Consider the following 20,169-nt stretch of genomic DNA (forward strand, 5'->3'; position numbering starts at 1 on the left):
AACAAAAATGATAAATCATCTGGAATTCAAATGGCATGGAATTTTACAATGTTTTAAAAGGATTTTTAAAAAGATTTTTTCCAGAGCTTTATTTTATATAGTCCAAGGTCTGCTTTGGCAGATTTATGCCTGTGTTCCTGCAATGTCCCAGTCTTGTTCTATGTTGCCCTCAATCTAGGATGCAGAATAAGGGTCATGCCATTAGTTGGGGTCCCACGGAATGGGGAGAAATGTATACATCCAGCTTGTCAGTGTTTGTCTCACCTTCCTCAAATATTATGGTGCTTACAGAAACACTGATTTGGTCTCCTTCGGTGCAAACTATGGTGGGATGATCAAGATGCCATCCAGAGTCAGAAAATACCCTGCTTAGGCAAGAGCAGGGAGGAGGGTCCACTGTTCCTTGCTGTCCTCCCAAGATCCTTTCCTCGGGTGTCCATGTAGACTAGTTAATGGGTTGGGGACATTTAGAGGTGTTCAAACAGTTTCAAAACAGATCTCACATACAGTAAGGAGCTCAGTTACTCAATTGAGCTGTTCTCAATGGCCTTGAGGTGTCTGTTCAGCATATCTTTATAGAATGCAGGTTTCCCCCATGGCCCAAAAGTAGAATGTTTTGATTTAGTAGATTTTTTTGGGGGGGCCTTGGGACATTCAAAAGTAATTCCATATAAATTAGTGGTAGGTTGCCGGGGGGCACGGGGAGAGAGATCAAACAGGGAGGGAAGAGCACAGGGGGTGTGTTGATGGTGCACGGGTGAACTAACTGGTGGTGGGGACTCTATGGGGACTATACCTGAGAGGAGAATGCAAACATTGTACAAAAATGAACAATGATGCAAAATATATTTATAAGTGAATAAATTAAAAACAAATAAGAAATAAAAATAAACAAATTAGTGGTAAGAGCATTTCTAGACACCCAAAGTTGTCCACCAAATAAATAAAACAAAATAGGAATGTTTTTCATTTAGACAGTGGGAAAAATCTGTGTAAATCAATTTTGAGTTCTTTTGGGAATTATAGAATTATTTTATCATTTGTTTATTATTAAAACATTTGGACTCAGGCACATAACAAAAACACAGTACAACCTACCCTATCTTCTAATAATATACTTCAAAAAGTTAGAAGAATGAAGGTAGAATAATCCATTTGACAATACAGGTTTTTGTTAATTGGCAATTCTAAGGAACAATATTGATTTTGTAGATCTACTCTTCCCATTTCTTCTTAGCTATGGCTACTACTCGAATGTGCTGCTCAGGCCAAGACACACTGGTGCCTTGGGTGTTCTGGGTATCTCAAATTTAACAGATCGAAAGAGAGTTCTCCATCTTCACTCTCATCTTTTCTATCTCCCTGCCATTTAATAGCAACACAAGCAAGAAACCCATTTTCTGTCATTTTAAGCTGCTTCTACAATGTCACTAACTCAAGTTGTGCAATCCACCCTCTCCTTCCCTGTGTCACTGCCATCATCGTCCCATTCTTCTTGGCCTGGACTATTGTACCAGCCTCTTAACTGGCCTCCCCACCTCTAGTTTTGTTCCTTCCCAACAATTCTCAATACTGTGACCAAAATAGTCTTTGTAGAATACAACTCTGCCCATCTCCTACAGGCTAAAATCCAATTTCTTTTTTTCTTTTTAAGATTTATTTATGTATGGATACAGAACTGGGGTACAGGCCAGAGGTGCAGGGGCCATGAGAGGATTCACCAGAGACAGAGTGGGGAGCAGAACAGGCAGATCGACGAAATACTCTGCTGAGGGGAGCAGCGGATGAGAGGTCTCCTGCACCATATGGGTCACCTCCTTGGCTTGGGATTGAACTCAGGCTGCAGTGGCTGGCAACAGCTTGATAATGCTGAGGTTTTAACCCCTGCACCACCAGGGAGGCCCTAGACTGGGTATTTTATCAGTATGATACTCAGCATGCCATTTCTCAGAAGTACCCATTTGCCACAGGTATCTAGCTGTCGCACTTGGAGACCCACCTCACCTAAGGATCATTTACCTGTCGGTCTATCAGAACGGCATTGGCCTCTGCCAGACTGGTCTACAGAACAACTCTGGTCTGTGACCTTGAACAAGTTTCTTAACCCCCTGTACTTCAGTCACCATCTGTAAAATGGGATTGGTAGTAGTACCTGAATTATTGGGAGAATTAAATGAGAGAATTCTTATATACAATTTTGAACAGCATATACAATGAAATCACTATTAGAATATCTTAATAGTTAGTATGGTTGTTACTATTTATCATTTCAACCCAGATGCCACATGCTGTGGCAAACCTTAAAGTTGTTGACCTAACTGCCTTCCGTGGCTGCTGGTGGTCTCTCTATTTTAGCAACACTACTCTTGAGTCATGTTTATTATTTATTTGCTCAGGAGTTTTATATGTTCTGAATATGATGGGCTTATTTTACTCTTAAAAAGCAGAAAAACAAAGATGCTTTTGATAGGCTAGCCAAGTCATTTCCTCTATAATACAAAACAAAACCACCCCTGGGAGATCATTTAAAATCCCACCAGGAACTGAACTGAGATGCAGCATGTACTTGGCAGAGCTGATCCAGCTGGCCTTCAGGCTTGGCCTCTCTGGAATTCAGTAAGGGTGGGTCATGGTTCTTTGGAAAAACAGAAAAGTTTCACTTTTGACATACCATAAAATAATCATAAGGTCCAAATACATTGGGTTCATTTCTCTTCATCTCCAGGAATGTTTGTGATGGTTTACTTGTGTTTATTGAACAAGCTGGACTCAAAGGAGATGAGTAGGAGGCAGTTTTGTTTTTCTTCGCCACTCCTTGAAATCTGGTCTTCTATCTTAAGTTTCTTATCCCTTAGAACTCTCAGGAAAGTGCCAGTTTTTTTTTTAAGTCTTTGGTATAACAAGAATAAAATCAAGAACAAGACAAACTAAAACCCCCTATCACTCATCAAATTCCAGTTCTTCCCCCATTCTGATCTCCCCTAGATTTGGCAAGCTGTTAGGGAATACAGGGGTCAACCTAACTTCCTTTTCTAGCTAAACCACAGTGTGCAGAGACTTGGGCAAGTCTAGATGTTGCTGTAAAGGTATAATGTAAGCCATTTTAAACATTAAATTAGTAGACTTTGAGTGAAACAAATAATCCTCCATAAAGTGGGTGGGCTTCAGCCAATCAGTTGAAGACCTACAGAGAATGACTGAGGTCCCAGGAGGAAGATGAATTTAGGTCAGCAGTCTTTGGACTGGAGCTATAACTTCAACTCTTCCACAGATCTCCAGCCTGCTGGCCTACCTTGTACCTGCAGATGTCAGACATGGCAGCTCCACATGAGCTAATTCCTTAAATCAAATCTTGCTCTCCTGCTCATTCTCTGCACACCAACTATAGGTTGTGTTTCTCTGGATAATACTAATAAAATATCTATATTGATCCTAAGTGCACACCAACATCTCTAATTCCAAACCAACACCACAGCATTAATTATAGTCTATTTTCCATACTGCAGCAGCTCTTCTGGCAGAAAGAGGACTGGCTCCACGGTGCTCAGCACAGCTACCGGCTGCTTGATCTGCCATCAGAGGAAACCATCTTCAGACTACTGATTCACAATGACAAGAACATTTTATTTTGGATTTGAATTCTCTAGATCTTGCAAGAAGAACAAATGTTTGTATTAAAAAATTTCCTTTGGGGACCCTCCCTGGTGGCACAACAAGTTAGGATTCAGCACTGCAAGCTGGCTGCAGTATGAGTTCGATCCCCTGCCCTGGAGGTGATCCACATAGCACAGCAGACCTCTCCTCTCTCACCCGCTGTTCTGCTCAGCATTATACTTCGTCAATCTGCCTGTTCTGCTCCCAACTTTGTCTCTGGTGAATCCTCTCAAGGCTCCTGCACCTCTGTCCTGTACCCCCATTCTGTATGCATAAGTAAATAAATAAATAAATCTTTAAAAAATTTCTTTTGGCATCTGAAAATGAGAAGGGGTGAATATTCAGATCAGAGACATTACTGTTATCCTTTGAATATTAATAAAATTTTATGCTATCATTTGATCTCCTAGGCAAAATGTCTTGACAGAAACTATTAGACAACAGAGCGGGTGTAATCTGGCATGAAAACATAGACAAGTAAAATTCATCGTTGGATACAAAGTGACCTGGGAGTTCAAGGTAAATGAAGCATGCCTCGAACACAATGCCAAGTCTTCTGGGGCATGAGCAGTCCCAGATTCTCAGAGAAAAGGAGGTTGGTTTCCATTGCAGTTGGCTGCCCCAGAGTTAGAAGTAGGGTTTTTCTCTTCCCCGAGGCTCAGACATATCCTGGTTGATCACAGGCTAACAGGTTAAGTTCATTGTGTTAAGAGAAGGGAAATCCAAGAAATATTATTCTTTCCATGTGGATTGACACCCTTCACTCATAACTTTGACTTTGGAAGAAGAAACCTGGTCACCTGTTGGTCCTCCCTTCCTTTACCCTTTCTCTTTGGGGCAAGCTGGCAGAAGGACTTGTCTTCCTCTGGCAGGAAGAGCCCTGCCCCCCACATTGCTGTCTGTGACAGGGATGAAGTCTGCCCAACGTTGGGGGTTTAGCTTGGAGCAGCCTGCTTCATTAGTAAAATAGATCATCTTCATCTGCTGACCCCCTGACTTTATTTTTTAACTGGTTCAGAACCTGGGTGGGGTAGAGAGTTACTATTTATCAAGTTTCATAAACACTCCAATAATATTTATCTTTAAAGGTTGCAAAACTAAACACATCATGAAAAAGCCTAAAATTCTACGACGATTCTTTGATGTCTTTGAGGAAACACATAAATTGCTTAGCTTCATTTCTGAATCATCTCTGCTTTTTCCGGCCTCTTGTCTTCTAGCCAGACCAAACAAAACACTTGCAGCACCCTCACTGAGCCTTGTACTTTTGTGCTTCTGTGTTGTTAAACAAGCCACTTCTATACCTTCCTCCTCGCTTCTACCAGCTTGCCAAATACTTATCACCTTCAAGGGCTGGCTCAGGAATCACCTCCTCTTGGAAGTATTCCTCAACTCTTCTCCCAAACCCGCAGGAAGAGTGAGGCCATCAAACACAAACTTCTACACGCTGTATTTGCTGAGTTTCTTATCTCTTATGACCACCAGATTACAGACAACTAAAGGGTGAGGACCAATTTTGTCTCTGCTCGCACAATGGGAGGTTGAATCCACACCTGAGTGAAAAATCAGTTAAAGCCCTCATTCTCATGGGTTGCCTTTGTTCTACAGTTTTTACTAGGGGCGCTATTTCCAGTACAGCGTTGTGGAGCAAATGCTCTTGGCATCCTGCTTGATTATATTCAATCCTTTATTCAACAAACATTTGTTTAAGGCTTATTATGTGCCAAGTTCTCTGCTAGGAGTGGAGCACAAAGATGAATAAGCCCCATTCCCTGCTCTAGGGGAACAACAAGTCTAGTGAGAAGACCAGTCGTAAGCTGGCAAATGTGATACTATCCTGTGTGTGAGTTATCGGGGAGAGAAAGAACATTCCATTAGAAGGGACATTATGTGAACATTCCAGGGAGGTGACTCATGAAGGAGGCATGAGGAGGGAGGCAGGTGACCCTAAGTAGCTTAGTGCTACTGGAGGGTGAAATTTTCACTTAGGAGTGGAATAAAAGAATGGAGAAGGGGCCTTCTGGGTCACACTAAAGACTTAAATATCCTACAAATATGGAGGAGATACTGAAGGGTTTTAATAAAGGGTAGGATGTGATGGGATTTGCATTTTGAAAGGTGATTCATTTACTGCCTAGGACAGTTAACCAAATTAATGAGACCAGACAAGTAAGAAGGTAACAGCTACAGGCCAGGCAAGTACTGAACACATGGTAGAGTAGCAAGATAATGAGGAAGGATTTCAGAGGTAAAAAAACTGGTAGGATTCTTACCGAATCCTTACTTAAAATAATTGTTCATTTGTTATCTATGCTGGGTCACAGTTTGACCACAAACTGTGGCTTAAAACACAGACATGGGCCCTCTCTAGTGGCACAGGAGAAAGCACAGCACTACAAAGCTAGCTGGAGCAGCTTCAGTGCAAGTTCTATTCCCGGCCAGGGAGCTGACCCACATGGCACAGCTGACTTCTGCCTCCCGCTCTGCTCCCCTCAGCAGTGTGATTCTTCAATCTACCTGTTCTGCACTCCATTCTGTCTGGTAAATCCTGTCACTGACCCTGCACCTCTGGCCTGTACCCCAGTTCTGTACGCATAAATAAATAATAAATAAATAAATAAATCTTTTTAAAAAAACAAACACACAGACATGCATTAGCTCATAGTTGGTGTAGCCAGAAATTCAGCATGGCCTAGCTGGGTCTTCTGCGAAGGGACAAGTTTGCAATCAAAGTGTTAGTTGAGGGCTGTGGTCTCAGCAGCTGCTGGACTGGGAAAGGAGCTGCTTCAAGATCACCCAGGTTGTTGGGGGAAATTCATATCCTTGCAGAAACAGGGCTGAGGGCTTCTTTCTTGTCGGCCAGAATCAGCTCTCAGCTCTAGAGACCACACACAATGCTTTGCCCTCAAATGTTGTGGTTCCCCAATATGGCCTTTTCTTTTTTTCTGAGCCCACAGAGAGAGAGACAGACTCTGTAAGACAAGAATATACTCTTAGGAATGCAGTCATCCCAGCACCTTTGATTACGAGTGGTCCCACACCCACCCACACCGAAGGAGACAAGGGGTGTGATCTCACCACAGGTGAAGACCCAGAGGTTGGATGGAGATGTGCAGCACCAGAAAAGACTTAGCTTCCCAGATGGGATGTGGTGCCTCACACCAAGATCGGGAGGCGAAGGAGAAAGGGCAGAGTTGAGAGGGGAGATGCATAGTGCATTGTGGTAACTTGGGGGGGGGTGACTTAACTTGTAACTCTTTTCTTTCAGAGCCATTCACTTTGGGCGGTTGGTCCTTTAGGCAGTTTTGTTTCTCATCTTCTTCCCTCATAAAGCCATTCATAGTGCTCGAGAGACTTCCAGGGAATTGCTCACAATCCAAGGATATGCACCTGCCCTGGCAACCCATGCACATTGGTTTCCCAGTCAGGGTCTAGGAAATGTAACCCTCCCCATATATCAAAATGCTGGCCTTTTATTACTTAATATTATCATACCTTTTAAAAAATAAAAAATCATTGAACACCCAATAGTATTCTCTGCATTCCAATTTGGAATCAAATGTCAGTACTCTTTTTAGAAAGGATTCTATACTCCTGTAGTCCTCAGAGGTGGAAGAAAATGAGAACCAACAGTTTAAGGCTGTTGAGAATACTTTCCCAGTTCAGTGACCTTTCAAAACAATTTTAACATTTTTCCTTTTAACAAGTATATTTTTTAACACAACCACCTTGAGATGGGTTGGGTAATTCTGTCTCATATAGTCATCTACACTGACAAAATGAAAGTAGAGGACAAGCCAGAAATGGCTTCTTTGAATCCAACACTATAGCTTGAAAAGGCTGCAGAGACTGTACAATGAACAAAGTGTTGCTTGTGTGCTCTATATAAAGTTATCAAAAAGGAGATGTGATTATTCTATGATGTGAAGGTATTATGGGAAAATATTTGAAGTTAACACAAAAATGTTCCATTCCCCACTGAATGACAGTCAGAAAAAGACTTCTTGGAAGGTAGCAAAGTACAATATTTTTCTCTGGCTTAATAATATTATTAAGACTTTTTTTTTCAAGATCATGCCTTTTTAAAGATAATTTTTAAAAAAGCAATGTTAGGGTCACAAAAGAATTGCAAGGAAGGTGCTGAGGTTTTGCATAGACCTCCTATGCCCTCACATGTAGTCTCTATTCTTTTATATGTGAATATAAAATCATATATTCTTAAATAATAAAAAAGTCATGTTTTTGAGATTATATTTTCTTCTGTCTGATATATATAATCTATTTTTTGAGCAACAATAATTTTATCTGCTAGCAATTTATATTAGAACTATGATTTCAATGGCTACATTTGTATGCATTTTTGTATTTATTCGCTGTTGACTACGTTAATAAAACTTACATTTGAAATATCACATACTTTTAGTTCACTATTTAAGGAATAGCTACGGGGGAATCCCTGGTGGCCTAGGGGTTGAGTCAGCATTGTCACTGCAATAGCCTGAACTCCATCCCTGGCCAGGCGCTGACCCACAGGTACAGCAGACCTCTCCTCTCACCTGCTGCTCCCCTCAGCAGTGTGTTACAGTTAGTTTGCTTGTTCTGCTCCCCGCTCTGGGGACTCTTCTCTCACCCTGCACCTCTAGCCTACATGCCAGTTCTTTTATGCAAAAATAAATAAAATATTTTTTAAAAAAGCATGCATTCAGAATACCTTAAAATATTATTATTATCAACTTATTAATTGCATGATTCCTAGTCTATAAAAAATAAACATAAAAAGACACGAACAGAGCGAGCTTCCTTCTACCCTGTGCTCCTAGCAGCCTGCCACTAGTATAAGAAGGTCTGACTTTTCTTTGTGTTACTAGAAATTTCCATTTCATTAAATAACCAAGATGCCTCTCCCCTGGTGGTTTTCCTTAATATCTGTCTCACACATTGAGTCTAGCAAACCAGAAGATGTTTTAAAGGCATACAGAGGATGCTAAGGAGTATAGAACTGGGGTCTTAGCAGCGGGAGAAATCATGAACACCAGAATTTTGAAAATCTGGATGATCTCATGTAAAAGAGAAATTTGTTACATTCACCTTTCGTTCTGAATGACATTGACAGTAGCACCAAAAAGGTAAAGCACTGAAATAAATCTTAGACATAGAAAATTGCATTTTGCTATCATCCATCTGCATGTAGCTTTAGTCTTTCTTAGAAATATCCTGAATGTGATCATGCATGTGAAACACGTTGCACATTGCCTCAATCACCAAAAGCAAGAGGTTATCATTACTTGCATTTAAAAATATTATTTGCCTAGGGGAAAAGAGGCTGTTTCCCCAAGCATCATCCGTGTGGTTACGTAACTAAGGCGAGGTCACCTCTTAAGACAAAAGATTACCTTTTCGGCTGGGCTTCTACCAAATTTAGACAGTGAGGTCTACCCAGAAAAGTGAAGGCAAAGCTCATCACCAGTCCTCTCAATACCTCTGCACACTCTTCTCTAGCTAAACCTCTTTCAGCTCCCCTTTCTCCCCAAACTACTCCCAACAATCAACAGATACCCAAAGTACCCTTTGTCCATCCCAGAGTTTTCTCACACACACACAAAAAGGGGAGAAAACGGAGATAAAAGAATACCCACTCAGAGCAATGACTTGACTGATTAACCTTGTGTTGGTAAGGGAGAGGGTGGTGCTTGGATTTGAGGGAAAGAAATTCTGATGGCTGTATTTAAAGGCTATGGGGGTGTGGGTGTGCCTAACATTTTGAACAAAGGGAAAAGTTCTTCTCCCCTTACTATGCACCCTAAGCGATCTCTTCTATCTCTGATTAAGAAATAAAAACCTAAAGACAGTCAATTAAAAACAATCAGAGAGGATTTTTGAAATAGGCAAAATCAAATCGCTTTTTTGATTTGCTTCCACAGCTCTATAAAAGTCACTTCTGGTTTGGCGCCCTCAATTTGAATTGCTTTTTTCTCACACAAATTCTTAAAAAATTTAGTTGATCTTCTAATATGGAAATGAAAAAGGTACATGCTGTTGGAAAATTGTTTACTAATCTGAAACCCAGCTCTCTGACTTAAGTTTGTTTGTTTGTTTGTTTGTTTTTTTAATAAGAGGTTCTAAATCCCTTTACTACATCTTTGGGTGTTTGAAACATCTAGCTTGCTTTCTCATCTGAATTTGAGACGAGACATTTTCAAAACTAAAATAACTTAATAATCAAAAATAACAAAATAACCAAATTCAAATAAATTGGGTGTAAATTTTAGAAAGTGTTTTCTTTTATCTGCAAATAAGATACTGTAATATCACACACGGAAGTGTTTTATAAAGAGACATAAAACTACTCCATAGCTAAAGTCCTTGCAACTGTGGTCTCCAGAGGGCAGCAGAGAGTTATACACATTTAACCACAAGTTTCCTCTTCCGAGTAAGGGTTTTATGGCGTTATTTTCTTAAGACTCTAGTGTTCTTTCAATGACTAAGCTCTAACAAACTGGGTGGCCAGGATTAGGAAGGCTGTCTGAGGTCATGGATCAAAGAGATGCCACCGGTTCAAAGGGAGGATTTAAATAATCACTCCTGTAACATTAAAACAATTCATTAACTAGATGAACCAACAAACCACAATTAATACACTGTTGGCTAAAGATACTTAATCAGCACATGTTTATGGAAAACTGATGGATGTGAATAATCATTTCAGGGATCTTTACTCCTAGAAGTACAAAAAAGTACATATGAAAAGTGGTAGTTCCTTATTCACCCACATTTTTTTTTTTTTGAGCATGAGTTGTTTATTTATTTATAAAGACTTATTTATGCATATGGAACTGGGGTACAGGCCAGAGATGCAGGGGCAGTTAGAGGGTTCACTAGAGATGGAGTGGGGAGCAGAACAGGCAGACTGATGAAGAACACTGCTGAGGGGAGCAGCAGGTGGGTCAGGAGAGGTCTGCTGCGCCATGTGGGTCACCTCCCGGGTGGGGGATCAAACTCACACTGAAGAGGCTGTAGCCAGTTTGCAGTGCTGCATCCTAACCCGTTGTGCCTCCAGGGAGGGCCAGCAGCAGCAGCTAAATTTTCAGTGTTTCCAACACCCTTCAGATTCAGAGTGCTTTCTTCTGTGTATGTTAATAAGAACCCACACAACAATTTGGGTTTGAATTTACTTTATTCAAACTTTATTATTATTCAGCACTTTATTATAAGATAAGCTTTGTGTTGATTTCTGTTCAAATGTAAGTTAATGTAGGGGTTCTGTGCATATTTGAGGTAGGTTAGATAAGCTCTGATGTTCAGTAGGTTAGGTGTATTAAATGATTTCTTGACTTACAATATTCAATTTACAATAGGTTTATGGGGTTATAAATCCATCAGAAGTCAGGGTAGATTTGTACTTCCTTTAAAAGATAGCACTAGGGCCCTCCCTGGTGGTACAATGATTAAAGCCCAGCACTATGAAGCTATCCATAGTTACTGCAGCCCGAGTTTAATCCCCGCCAGGGATCTGACCCACATAGTGCAGCAGACCTTTCCTGTCTCACCTGCTGCTCCCTTCAGCAGTGCATTTCAGTTGATTTGCCTGTTTTGCTCCCAACTCTGTCTCTGGTGAATCCTTTCACCCTCAATCCTGCACCCCAGTTCTTGTATACATTAATAAGGGAGATCTTAAAAAAAAAAAGATAACACTAGTATCCCCTCTAGTGTGCCTTCCCAAAGCATCCTAGCAGAAACAACTCCTCCCTTACTGGTGGTCACATAACTACTGCTGTATATGGTTTCCTCTGCTCTAAAGAAGCTATATGATGATGACTTGTTTATAATCCCTTCCTACCAACATCCTCTTCATCTTGGTAATATAAATGTCTAGCGTATCATACATGGTATCTACTCAACAAGCACTGGTTAAATTGAAGATGAATTTGTTTTGAATTTTGCATGCAATTTGCTGCTGCTGTTATTTGTTTAAAAGTATGTTTACTAGGTTTAACCATATGAAATTGCTGATATTTGACCTTTCAGTCCCCCAAATGCCAATTTCATATAAAAACAATAAATATTAATAATGATTATAGATGACTTGAGGGCATATCTCCTTCATATCTGAAATCCGCAGGCCTTGGCCTCAGAATATAAACCTAAATACTAAGATAAGATAATAAATAGGCCAAAAAAGACCAGTATGAAGCATGACTACTATATGCTTATGAACTCTTGAGTCAGGGACTTCGGACAGGGATAGTGGGATGGCTTATCTCTGGGAAGCGCTGGGGCTTCAGATGAAAGACCAAGTGCACAGGAGGCTGGATAACTTGAAGTCTTGAGTCCCGTTGGGCCCACTGATTCAGGTCCCATAATGTGTGTGTGACTTGAGCACCCCATAGCATGTTGGCGGGATTCAAAGAGGAAGAGTCCAGACAGCACCAATTTGAAAGCAGGATGACGATGCAAGTTTCCTCAGATCTACTCACAGAAGTATGCAGCATCGCTCCCTCCCTCCGCATTCAGTGGCTGTGAGCCAGTCAGCAGATGCCAGGGTTCAGGGAGAGGGGTTAGACTCTGCCCCTTGATGGAGGAAGAGCATGGTAGAAGGGCAGGAAGTGGGAGATGGTCTTGCCACCACCTTTGGAAATAACAGTTTAACACACAGTCACAGAAATTCTTGCCAGTGCAATCAGTCCGGAGATAGATGTTTTCAGCTACAATTAAGTCAAGAGTCATTAACAGTAACTTATATTGTAAGAGGGCTATTAGTTTATAAAATAAAAGGACCAGAGGTTGACAAAGTCCAAAGTTACTTTAGTTGTTCAACGATGTCATCAAAGACTTCAGCACCAGGCCTCCCTGATGGCATAGGGGTTAGTCTTAGCGCTGTCAATGCTGCAGCCGGGCTTCTGCCCCCCACCCTCCCAGAGAGCTAACCCACCTGCTGCTCCCCGCAGTAGTGTATCTTAGTAGATATGCCTGTTCTGCTCCCTACTCTGTCTCTGGTGAATCCTACCCCTCATCTCTGGTCTACACCCCAGTTCTTCTATGCATAAATAAAAATAAAATACATGGGCACTTTCTGTTGTTCAGCTCTGCTTAGCACATGGTGTCTTGATCCTTGGCTTTAGTTTGATTACAGCAATTCCAAGTATCAGAAGGAGTCATAACAAGATTTAACAAAGAGAAAGAAGGGTATTTCTTCCCATGAGTCTCTTTTAATTAGAAAGAATAACCTCCTTCCCAGAGGTTGCTCATAGCCAACTTCTCTTAAAGTCTCACTGGGCAGGGATCTGCCTTTGCGCATGCTCATTGCTGAGCACATAGAAAGTGAGGGGGAAGTCGCCAGCATTTTGGCTTCTATGGTAGAAAGCGGTTCTTCCAATAAAAAAGGAGAAAGGAGAAGGGTGAGTGATCGATTGTTGAGTCATTGGTATCTGACACAAGTACCTGCAACTGCTCATTCATCCAACAATTGTTAGCTGATTGTTAAATACAGTGTAGTGCTGAGTCAGGGCACAACAGTGAGTAAAATAGACAACATCCTTGCCTCACAAGGTGTCTGTCTGGCATAGAACAGAGACAGGTAATGAGCAATGACATCACTAAAACAAATGTATGAAGTGCTGTGAAAGGAAGTATGCAATCAATGTACAACTCACTTTAAATATAAAATAATTCTCCATAGAAATAAATTGAAGTGAATGACACGATTATAGTTATACATACTAGAAGAAGATCTTTATGAGACCTAAAAAACAACTGAAAATCATGAATTTTCCCATTACGTAGGAGAGTGAAGCACCATGTCTGCAGTTAGCCATGTCCCTGTACCTAGAAAAGGTACCATCAAGGGTCAGAGTCACTAAGATTCACCACGGACCTGGTGAGCTCTCTCTTAAGGCCATCTGACCTTCTACCCAACACTACGCTGTTCAAACAAGCTGGGTTCCTTGTCACTTGACCAGATCCTTTGGAAACAGACCAGGATTTTTCAGCCTCTGGAAAGTGGTATGTGCTACTGTAAAAAAGTAATTGTGGCAAGTTTAAGGAAAATGTGAATTGTTTTAGGCTGATCTCTCCTTTGTGATTTGAACATTGAGGAATCAGGTGCTCAAAGCTAAACCCGGCCCCAGGACCCCTGATGAACCCACTGTGTGAGTGGCCCGGACACACTGTCACCCACCTTGTACATTCCGTGGATAACAGCTATGGCATCCGCTAGCTGCTGGTTGTAGCATTTTCTTATGATATCCTCATTCTGCAAACCCAGAATAAATACAATGAGCATAACTGTGTGTTTTTAAATATGATCTCATACCTGTTAGTGAGGGACTCAGTATAAATAAAACCATCATTCAAATCAGTACAGTCTGATAAAAAAACTTCAATTTATAAATTGTTTCTCCTAGACCACAGCCACTACAACATGTTCCATTTTTATTTGTACTTAACTAAAGCAACAGAGTATGCACAGAGATACAGATAATTTGAACATTTTATTTTATTTTATATATCTAAGCTTATTTATTTAGTGTTTTCCTAGAATTGCTTCTAAAAGTAGTAAAATCTATAATTCATATCCTCTTCTATTCCTTGTACTTTTAAAATGGGATATGCTTATGAAATATAGCACATATCCCATAAACTAGACATTTCCTGATTGATAATTTAATTTTATCTGTTTAGGATAACAATGAAAGATAGTACAATTAAAAAAAGTGACCCTTGGTCCTCCCTGGTGGCGCAGCGGGTTAAAGCACAGCACTAAGACGCTAAAGCCACTTCCGCATGAGTTCGATTCCCGCCTGCCCCGGAGGTGACTACATGGCGTGGCAGACCTCTCCTGGCCCGCCCGCTGCTCCCCTCAGCAGTGTACTTCGTCGATCTGCCTGTTCTGCTCCCCACTATGTCTCTGGTGAATCCTCTCACCCTCCACATCTCTGGCCTGAACCCCAGTTCTGTATGAATAAATAAATCTTTAAAAAAAAAAGTGACCCTTATTCTGATAGCAATTCTTGATTCCAACATGGAGTGTAAACAGCAAATAGACTATAGAGTCAGACAGAATTTTATAGTTCAGCCTCTTATTCTCTGTCTGACCTTAACCAAGTTACTTAACCTTGGCTGCTCAATTTTCTTATGTATAGATCAGGGATAATGCTAAGCTGGCCAAAGGCTCTAGGAAACTCCTCAAAGCAGCAAGTTTTTCTTGTCCTTACCTTCTGAACTATTGTTAAGGCATAAATATGATCATATAAAATTACAGTTAAGCATCAAATGGCTTGACCTGGAACCTAAACTCTACTGATGTAACTGGTGATCGTGAATTAGTTAATTAATATTTTGGTGCTTCAGTTTGTCATCTGTAAATAAGGGATAATCAGTATACTTACATCATAAGAACAGTGTGATTATTAAACGAATTTATATATGGAGCACTCACAGATGTTCCTGACATACAACATGTACCAGTTATTACACAAGGCACATGCACAAATTATATTGCCCATATTGGTTGCTAATCTCAAAACTGCAGTGCACACACATCTAAGCTACACACAAAATAAAGTAAATGAGAGAACTTCTACCTCTTGATAATGTTTTTCAATCGATTGGATCCTATCCTGTAGAACAGTGAAGAGACTGAAAGATTCCTGTTTAAGTCGATCTTCGAACTTCAATTGAAATGATTGTTTGAGGAACCCGAATTCCACCTGTAGGGATTTAACAATCTAAAGAGGGGAAAACATGTTATTGTAGAGAATAAGGATATTCTTGCTAAGATTCCACTATGTTGCTTAGTTCTGAGCAAATGACCTGGGATGAGGTTAGGGGCCTGTACTGACTTTTAGGATCACTTCTTGAGAGTGGTGTATAGGTCTATATGCCAATAGAGTACAGGACACGAGGTTCCTCAAAGTTACAATGGGGATGGTAAGCTGGTATATGCTTTATGCAGGACATTTAGTAAGTGCCTACCAAATGGCTTTACACATCCTCTGATACAAATTCCACTTGAAAGAATTTACACTGAAGATTCACTGGCATATGAGTGTGCGCAGAGTTATTCCTGAAGTGTATGATTTAAAAGGACCAAAATGTCCATCAATTGAGGGGTAGCTAGATAAATGATATTCTTGTGAAATAGATGAGGAAACTCTGTGTACGAATATGGCAAGACTTCCAAGTTATACTGGAAGTGAAAAAGGAGAAAGTAAGAATTTATGTACTATGGTACCTCATGTGCCAGTTTTGCTGGTTAGGGGTTTTCATGATAACTTGATATTTGTTAGTAAGAAATGTTCTGTTCCTTGAAAATCAAAAAAGATCAAAATTTGACAAAACTGTATGGTGGGCAACACAATGATTCATTGTATTATTTTCTACAGCCTTCGATTTTTTGATAAGAGAAAAAGCCAAAAAGAAGTTTCATAATAACATGTCTATCTTCTGTATATCTAGGAGAGACACAGCAAAACTGAATGACTTGCCAGTGTGGCTTCAGATGCCATCTTAAATAACTTAGCTGAGACAGGACGACTTGTGGGGAAGGGGAGGTACATAAAGAGAATACCAGGAGGGCACAGTAGACAAAGACAGATATCACCTCTCCCCCCCTCCCCCATTGAGAAGGTTAAGGAAATCAGGCCTTCCTCTCTAGATTCATTTTATATACCAAAAATATATGCTTTTCCACACGTCAAAAAAAATTCCAGAAAAAGTAACAAAATGCTTCACTAAATAATTTAACATGTAAAAACCCAGTAGAATTTGACATAATATATAATTAGCTTTCATTACCTTTCATTGAGCTCACTTTGTCAAAGGTGTTAATATTTAAAAAAAATAATCATTTTAGTTATGTCAAAGAAATAGACATAGAGGCAAATAATATCTACAATTATCTCTGAATTACAAAAATAAATCCAGATTTACCTGTACTAGTTTTTGTGTTGATGAACTCAACTCTTTTAAAGGGAAAATTTCACTAGTATCTGTTTGAGTAGCGTGGTCTGTGCTGAAAAATCCAACCTTCAAATCATCTGAAATAGGAAATCTGAAAAAAATTGAGATTAAATATGCTTTAGGCAAAAAATATTTCCTTAAAAATGTGGGCTGTACAGATATTTTTGTGTTATTCAAATTTAAAGATGTAAAAGATGATGCAGTGAGGGATTTGCATGGTCTCCTCATGTCTGGGTTTTAATCAAGATGTTGACAGATGATCAGATCCCCTGGACTGCCAATTGCTCCACTATTACTCATTTTCTGAGATATAATTTATGAGCCTCCTTTAAATATCTAATCCACTGACTAGCCTGTGCTATTGCTGAAGTCATTATAAATTATGCATTACCATAGGAAACAAAAATACTTTATGATTGTGGTTCTCAAAGTTATGGTCTAAGGAACCCTGGGCTTCTAGGACAGTTTTGTAAGGAATCCATGAGTTCAAAATTATTTTTGTAATTATAACATTTTGTTTGCCTTTTCCACTACCATCTCTCAGTGTTCAGTAGGGCTTCCCAGAAGTTGTGTCACTGAAGGACATGAATGTGGAAGCTAATGTGAGAATTCAGCTATCTTTCATTAAGCCAGGCATGGCAAAGCTTTGCCAGAATGTAAAATAATGACATTACTCTTTAAAAAATATTAAAAACAACTTTTCTTTAAAATACATTATTCATATTAACACAGAATTGTATTAAGAATTATAGAATGAGGCCATTCCTGGTAGCGCAGCAGGTTAACAGCACTAAGCACAGCACTAAGAAGCTAAAGCCACTTCCGCATGAGTTCAATCCCTGCCTGGCTGGCAGACCTCTCCTGACCTGCCCGCTGCTCCCCTCAGCAGTGTACTTCGTTGATCTGCCTGTTCTGCTCCCTGGTCTGTCTCTGGTGAATTCTCTCACCCTCCACATCTCTGGCCTGTACCCTAGTTCTGTATGAATAAATAAATAAATCTTTAAAAAAAAGAATTGTAGAATGAATAGAAGTACATTTTCAATTTCTCCTTTTAAATGGCTAATATGGAAACTACAAATACATATAAATAAAAGTTCTTCAAGGTCTCCAATAACTTCTAAGACTATAAAGTGGTCCTGAAACAAACAAAAAGTTGGAGAACTGTTCCTTTAAAATAATTGTACCACTGTCCTGTATTTGATTTTCAAACTCTACTCCTGAATAAAACCTCTGAGCAGGCCAGGAGCAAGTAGTACTTGTAAACTCCTTTTATATATCTTTAATATTGGTAGGAAGGCACCCAACTTTCTGGATTCACATTCTCTGTTAGTTTAATCAACACAGCTGTCTGTTTATAAAAATAACAGCTAAAAAAGAACCATGACAACCAGACTTTTCAATGCAGGCAGTCTTTGTGCTATCTTCCCTTGTCTGCCGGCTAGCTGGAGTAGACAGTGATAGGGGTACCCCAACCCAAACCCCTCTCTGAACTTTAGATTTCTTTCCCATAGAACATAGGAGGTACATCCCACCATCTCAGTGCCAAGGCTGTGGCTGGTTTGTTCTCAGTCCTTCATGGTGATGCCATCCTTCCTGACAGAGGTTTAGGGTTGGCATGGAACTTGGTTTTGGTGAGTGTGACATGAGGGAAGACCTGCTGGAGGGTTGTAGAAAAGCCTCTTACATAAGAGCTCTGGAGAAGCGGTTTCCTCTGTGACTCTAGATTTAGTCATGTGTGGAAGTGGTGTCGTGAGCTACCATATCATTTGCTGCCTGTCCAGGGACAGCCAGTGCACACATGGTAAGTTTTTACAGAGAAGGGAATAATTTTGACTGATGACTTCGTTTAGTCATTAGCTCAACTACCTTTGGAAGCTGTCACGCCTCTGGTATTCCTGTAATATACTAAAATAAATGCACCAATTGGTGACTGTTTGTGTCAACTATAGCTGAAGCATCCTGACTGATATTCTGTCTGTGAGATGTTAAATGTTAAACTACTACCATGTTTTGAAATACATTTTTTGAGGTTTGAAGAAAACTATCAAAGCATAGCAGCAGTCAACTAAAGAGGCTATGTTCAAATAAAAGCTTTTTAATATTCAAAATAAGGACTTTTGATTCATCCCACTAAATTTTCAACTAATCTTTCACACACTTTTAAATATAGTAATAACAGACCTCTCCACTGCACCATGCATTTGAGGAGGGAACATCAGTATTGCCTCATTTCAACAAAATTTTTGGTGTTTTCCACAGAAAGATGTATTTTAGATTTGGTCCAATTCATTTGAGGAGCTTATATTTTTTCTCAGTTACACAGTATGCTGAGAAAGGCAGACTTCATGGGTCCTGGACATGCCTTCACAGTCTTTCTGGGCACGTCAAGAATGCAAAGTCCTGACCACATTTACCACAAGCCATTCCTCAGAGCAAAGTTTGCAATGGCAACCTTGACAGATGATGTAATGTTTTCCTCCTGCCAAGAAGCAGACTTGCTACTCCTCACTATAAAAGTAGTGACTTCCCTAAGCTCAGGGGTCTTTTCCTTTAATACATGTGGAGACATTCATGATGGGTCTTTTGTGTAACACTCAGAGCACCTGGAAGGGAAGTAAATCAATGAATGTGAAGCTGTGGATACTGCCATTGCCATCAAGAGGAAGATCTCTGTCTCTGACCCAGGAGTTTTGGGTTTTCTACCTACAGTCCTGAAACTGTTACAAGCAAACCTTGCAGAGACTTTAACAAGTACTGATCCACAAAAATCCTCTCAATAAATATTTGTGGATTGAAAGTCTACTTTTTAAAGAGTAAAATATAGCCATCCTCTAAAACTCTACCTAAAAATTTATAACAATTTTTTTGTCTAAAAGAGCCAGGACTTGGAAGCAACCTGGGTACTCACTGACAGGAGAATGGGTCAAGCAGATGTGGTATATTCATAAATTGGAACACTACTCAGTTGTAGAAAGATGAAAGGTTGCCATTTACTGCAAATTGGAAGTAGTTTGTGGGAATTGTGTGTAAAAAAGTAAGTCAAAATATAAATATTGTGAGTTCACAGGACAGACTATTTGATAAAGCATCCTACTTGTAAAAACAAGGCACATATTAAATGAAGTGAGGTCTTTGAGGTAAAGAGGAAGAGGGTATGGCAGGAGGAAGAGTTAAAATCACAAAACATGTGATTTTAATGTTCTTTGATTGACTATATCTATCACTGTGCAACTGAATATGAGTTTTTTATATAAAAAGATTTCTGAATTTTTATATAAAAATATTTCTGACTAAAAAAACATTATAACAATTTTAAAGTCATTTGTGAAAACCAATTAAATTATAATTATTATGATAAAATTAAGTATGATATTATACTGCACTATAGAAATGGATGTGTCATACAATCAGTTATGATAATAAAATATTAAACATTTTTCAAAGCATTTTAAAATAAGTAGGAGAAAAGAAGTTTTAAGTGGTAATAAAATCTTAAAGAAAATGTTTTTGGCACTTTTCAAATATGACAGCTATTATTGATGGCAAATTGTACTTGTG

General features: G+C 39.7%; 1 protein-coding gene across 1 annotated transcript in view; it reads right to left on the reverse strand.

The window, feature by feature from the left end:
- Window positions 1–20,169, reverse strand: part of LOC101636007 — a 57,033-nt gene that overhangs the window by 27,751 nt on the left and 9,113 nt on the right. Inside the window, exons 2-4 of the mRNA XM_012731267.1 lie at window positions 16,582–16,702; window positions 15,234–15,377; window positions 13,829–13,903 (exon numbers count right to left, since the gene is read on the reverse strand). Coding sequence (XP_012586721.1) covers window positions 13,829–13,903; window positions 15,234–15,377; window positions 16,582–16,702 — 340 coding nt within the window. The remainder of the gene's footprint in view (window positions 1–13,828; window positions 13,904–15,233; window positions 15,378–16,581; window positions 16,703–20,169) is intronic.

The sequence above is a fragment of the Condylura cristata genome, unplaced genomic scaffold (genome assembly GCF_000260355.1).
Source record: "Condylura cristata isolate star-nosed mole 26May11 unplaced genomic scaffold, ConCri1.0 scaffold00030, whole genome shotgun sequence".
Lineage (NCBI taxonomy): Eukaryota > Metazoa > Chordata > Mammalia > Eulipotyphla > Talpidae > Condylura > Condylura cristata.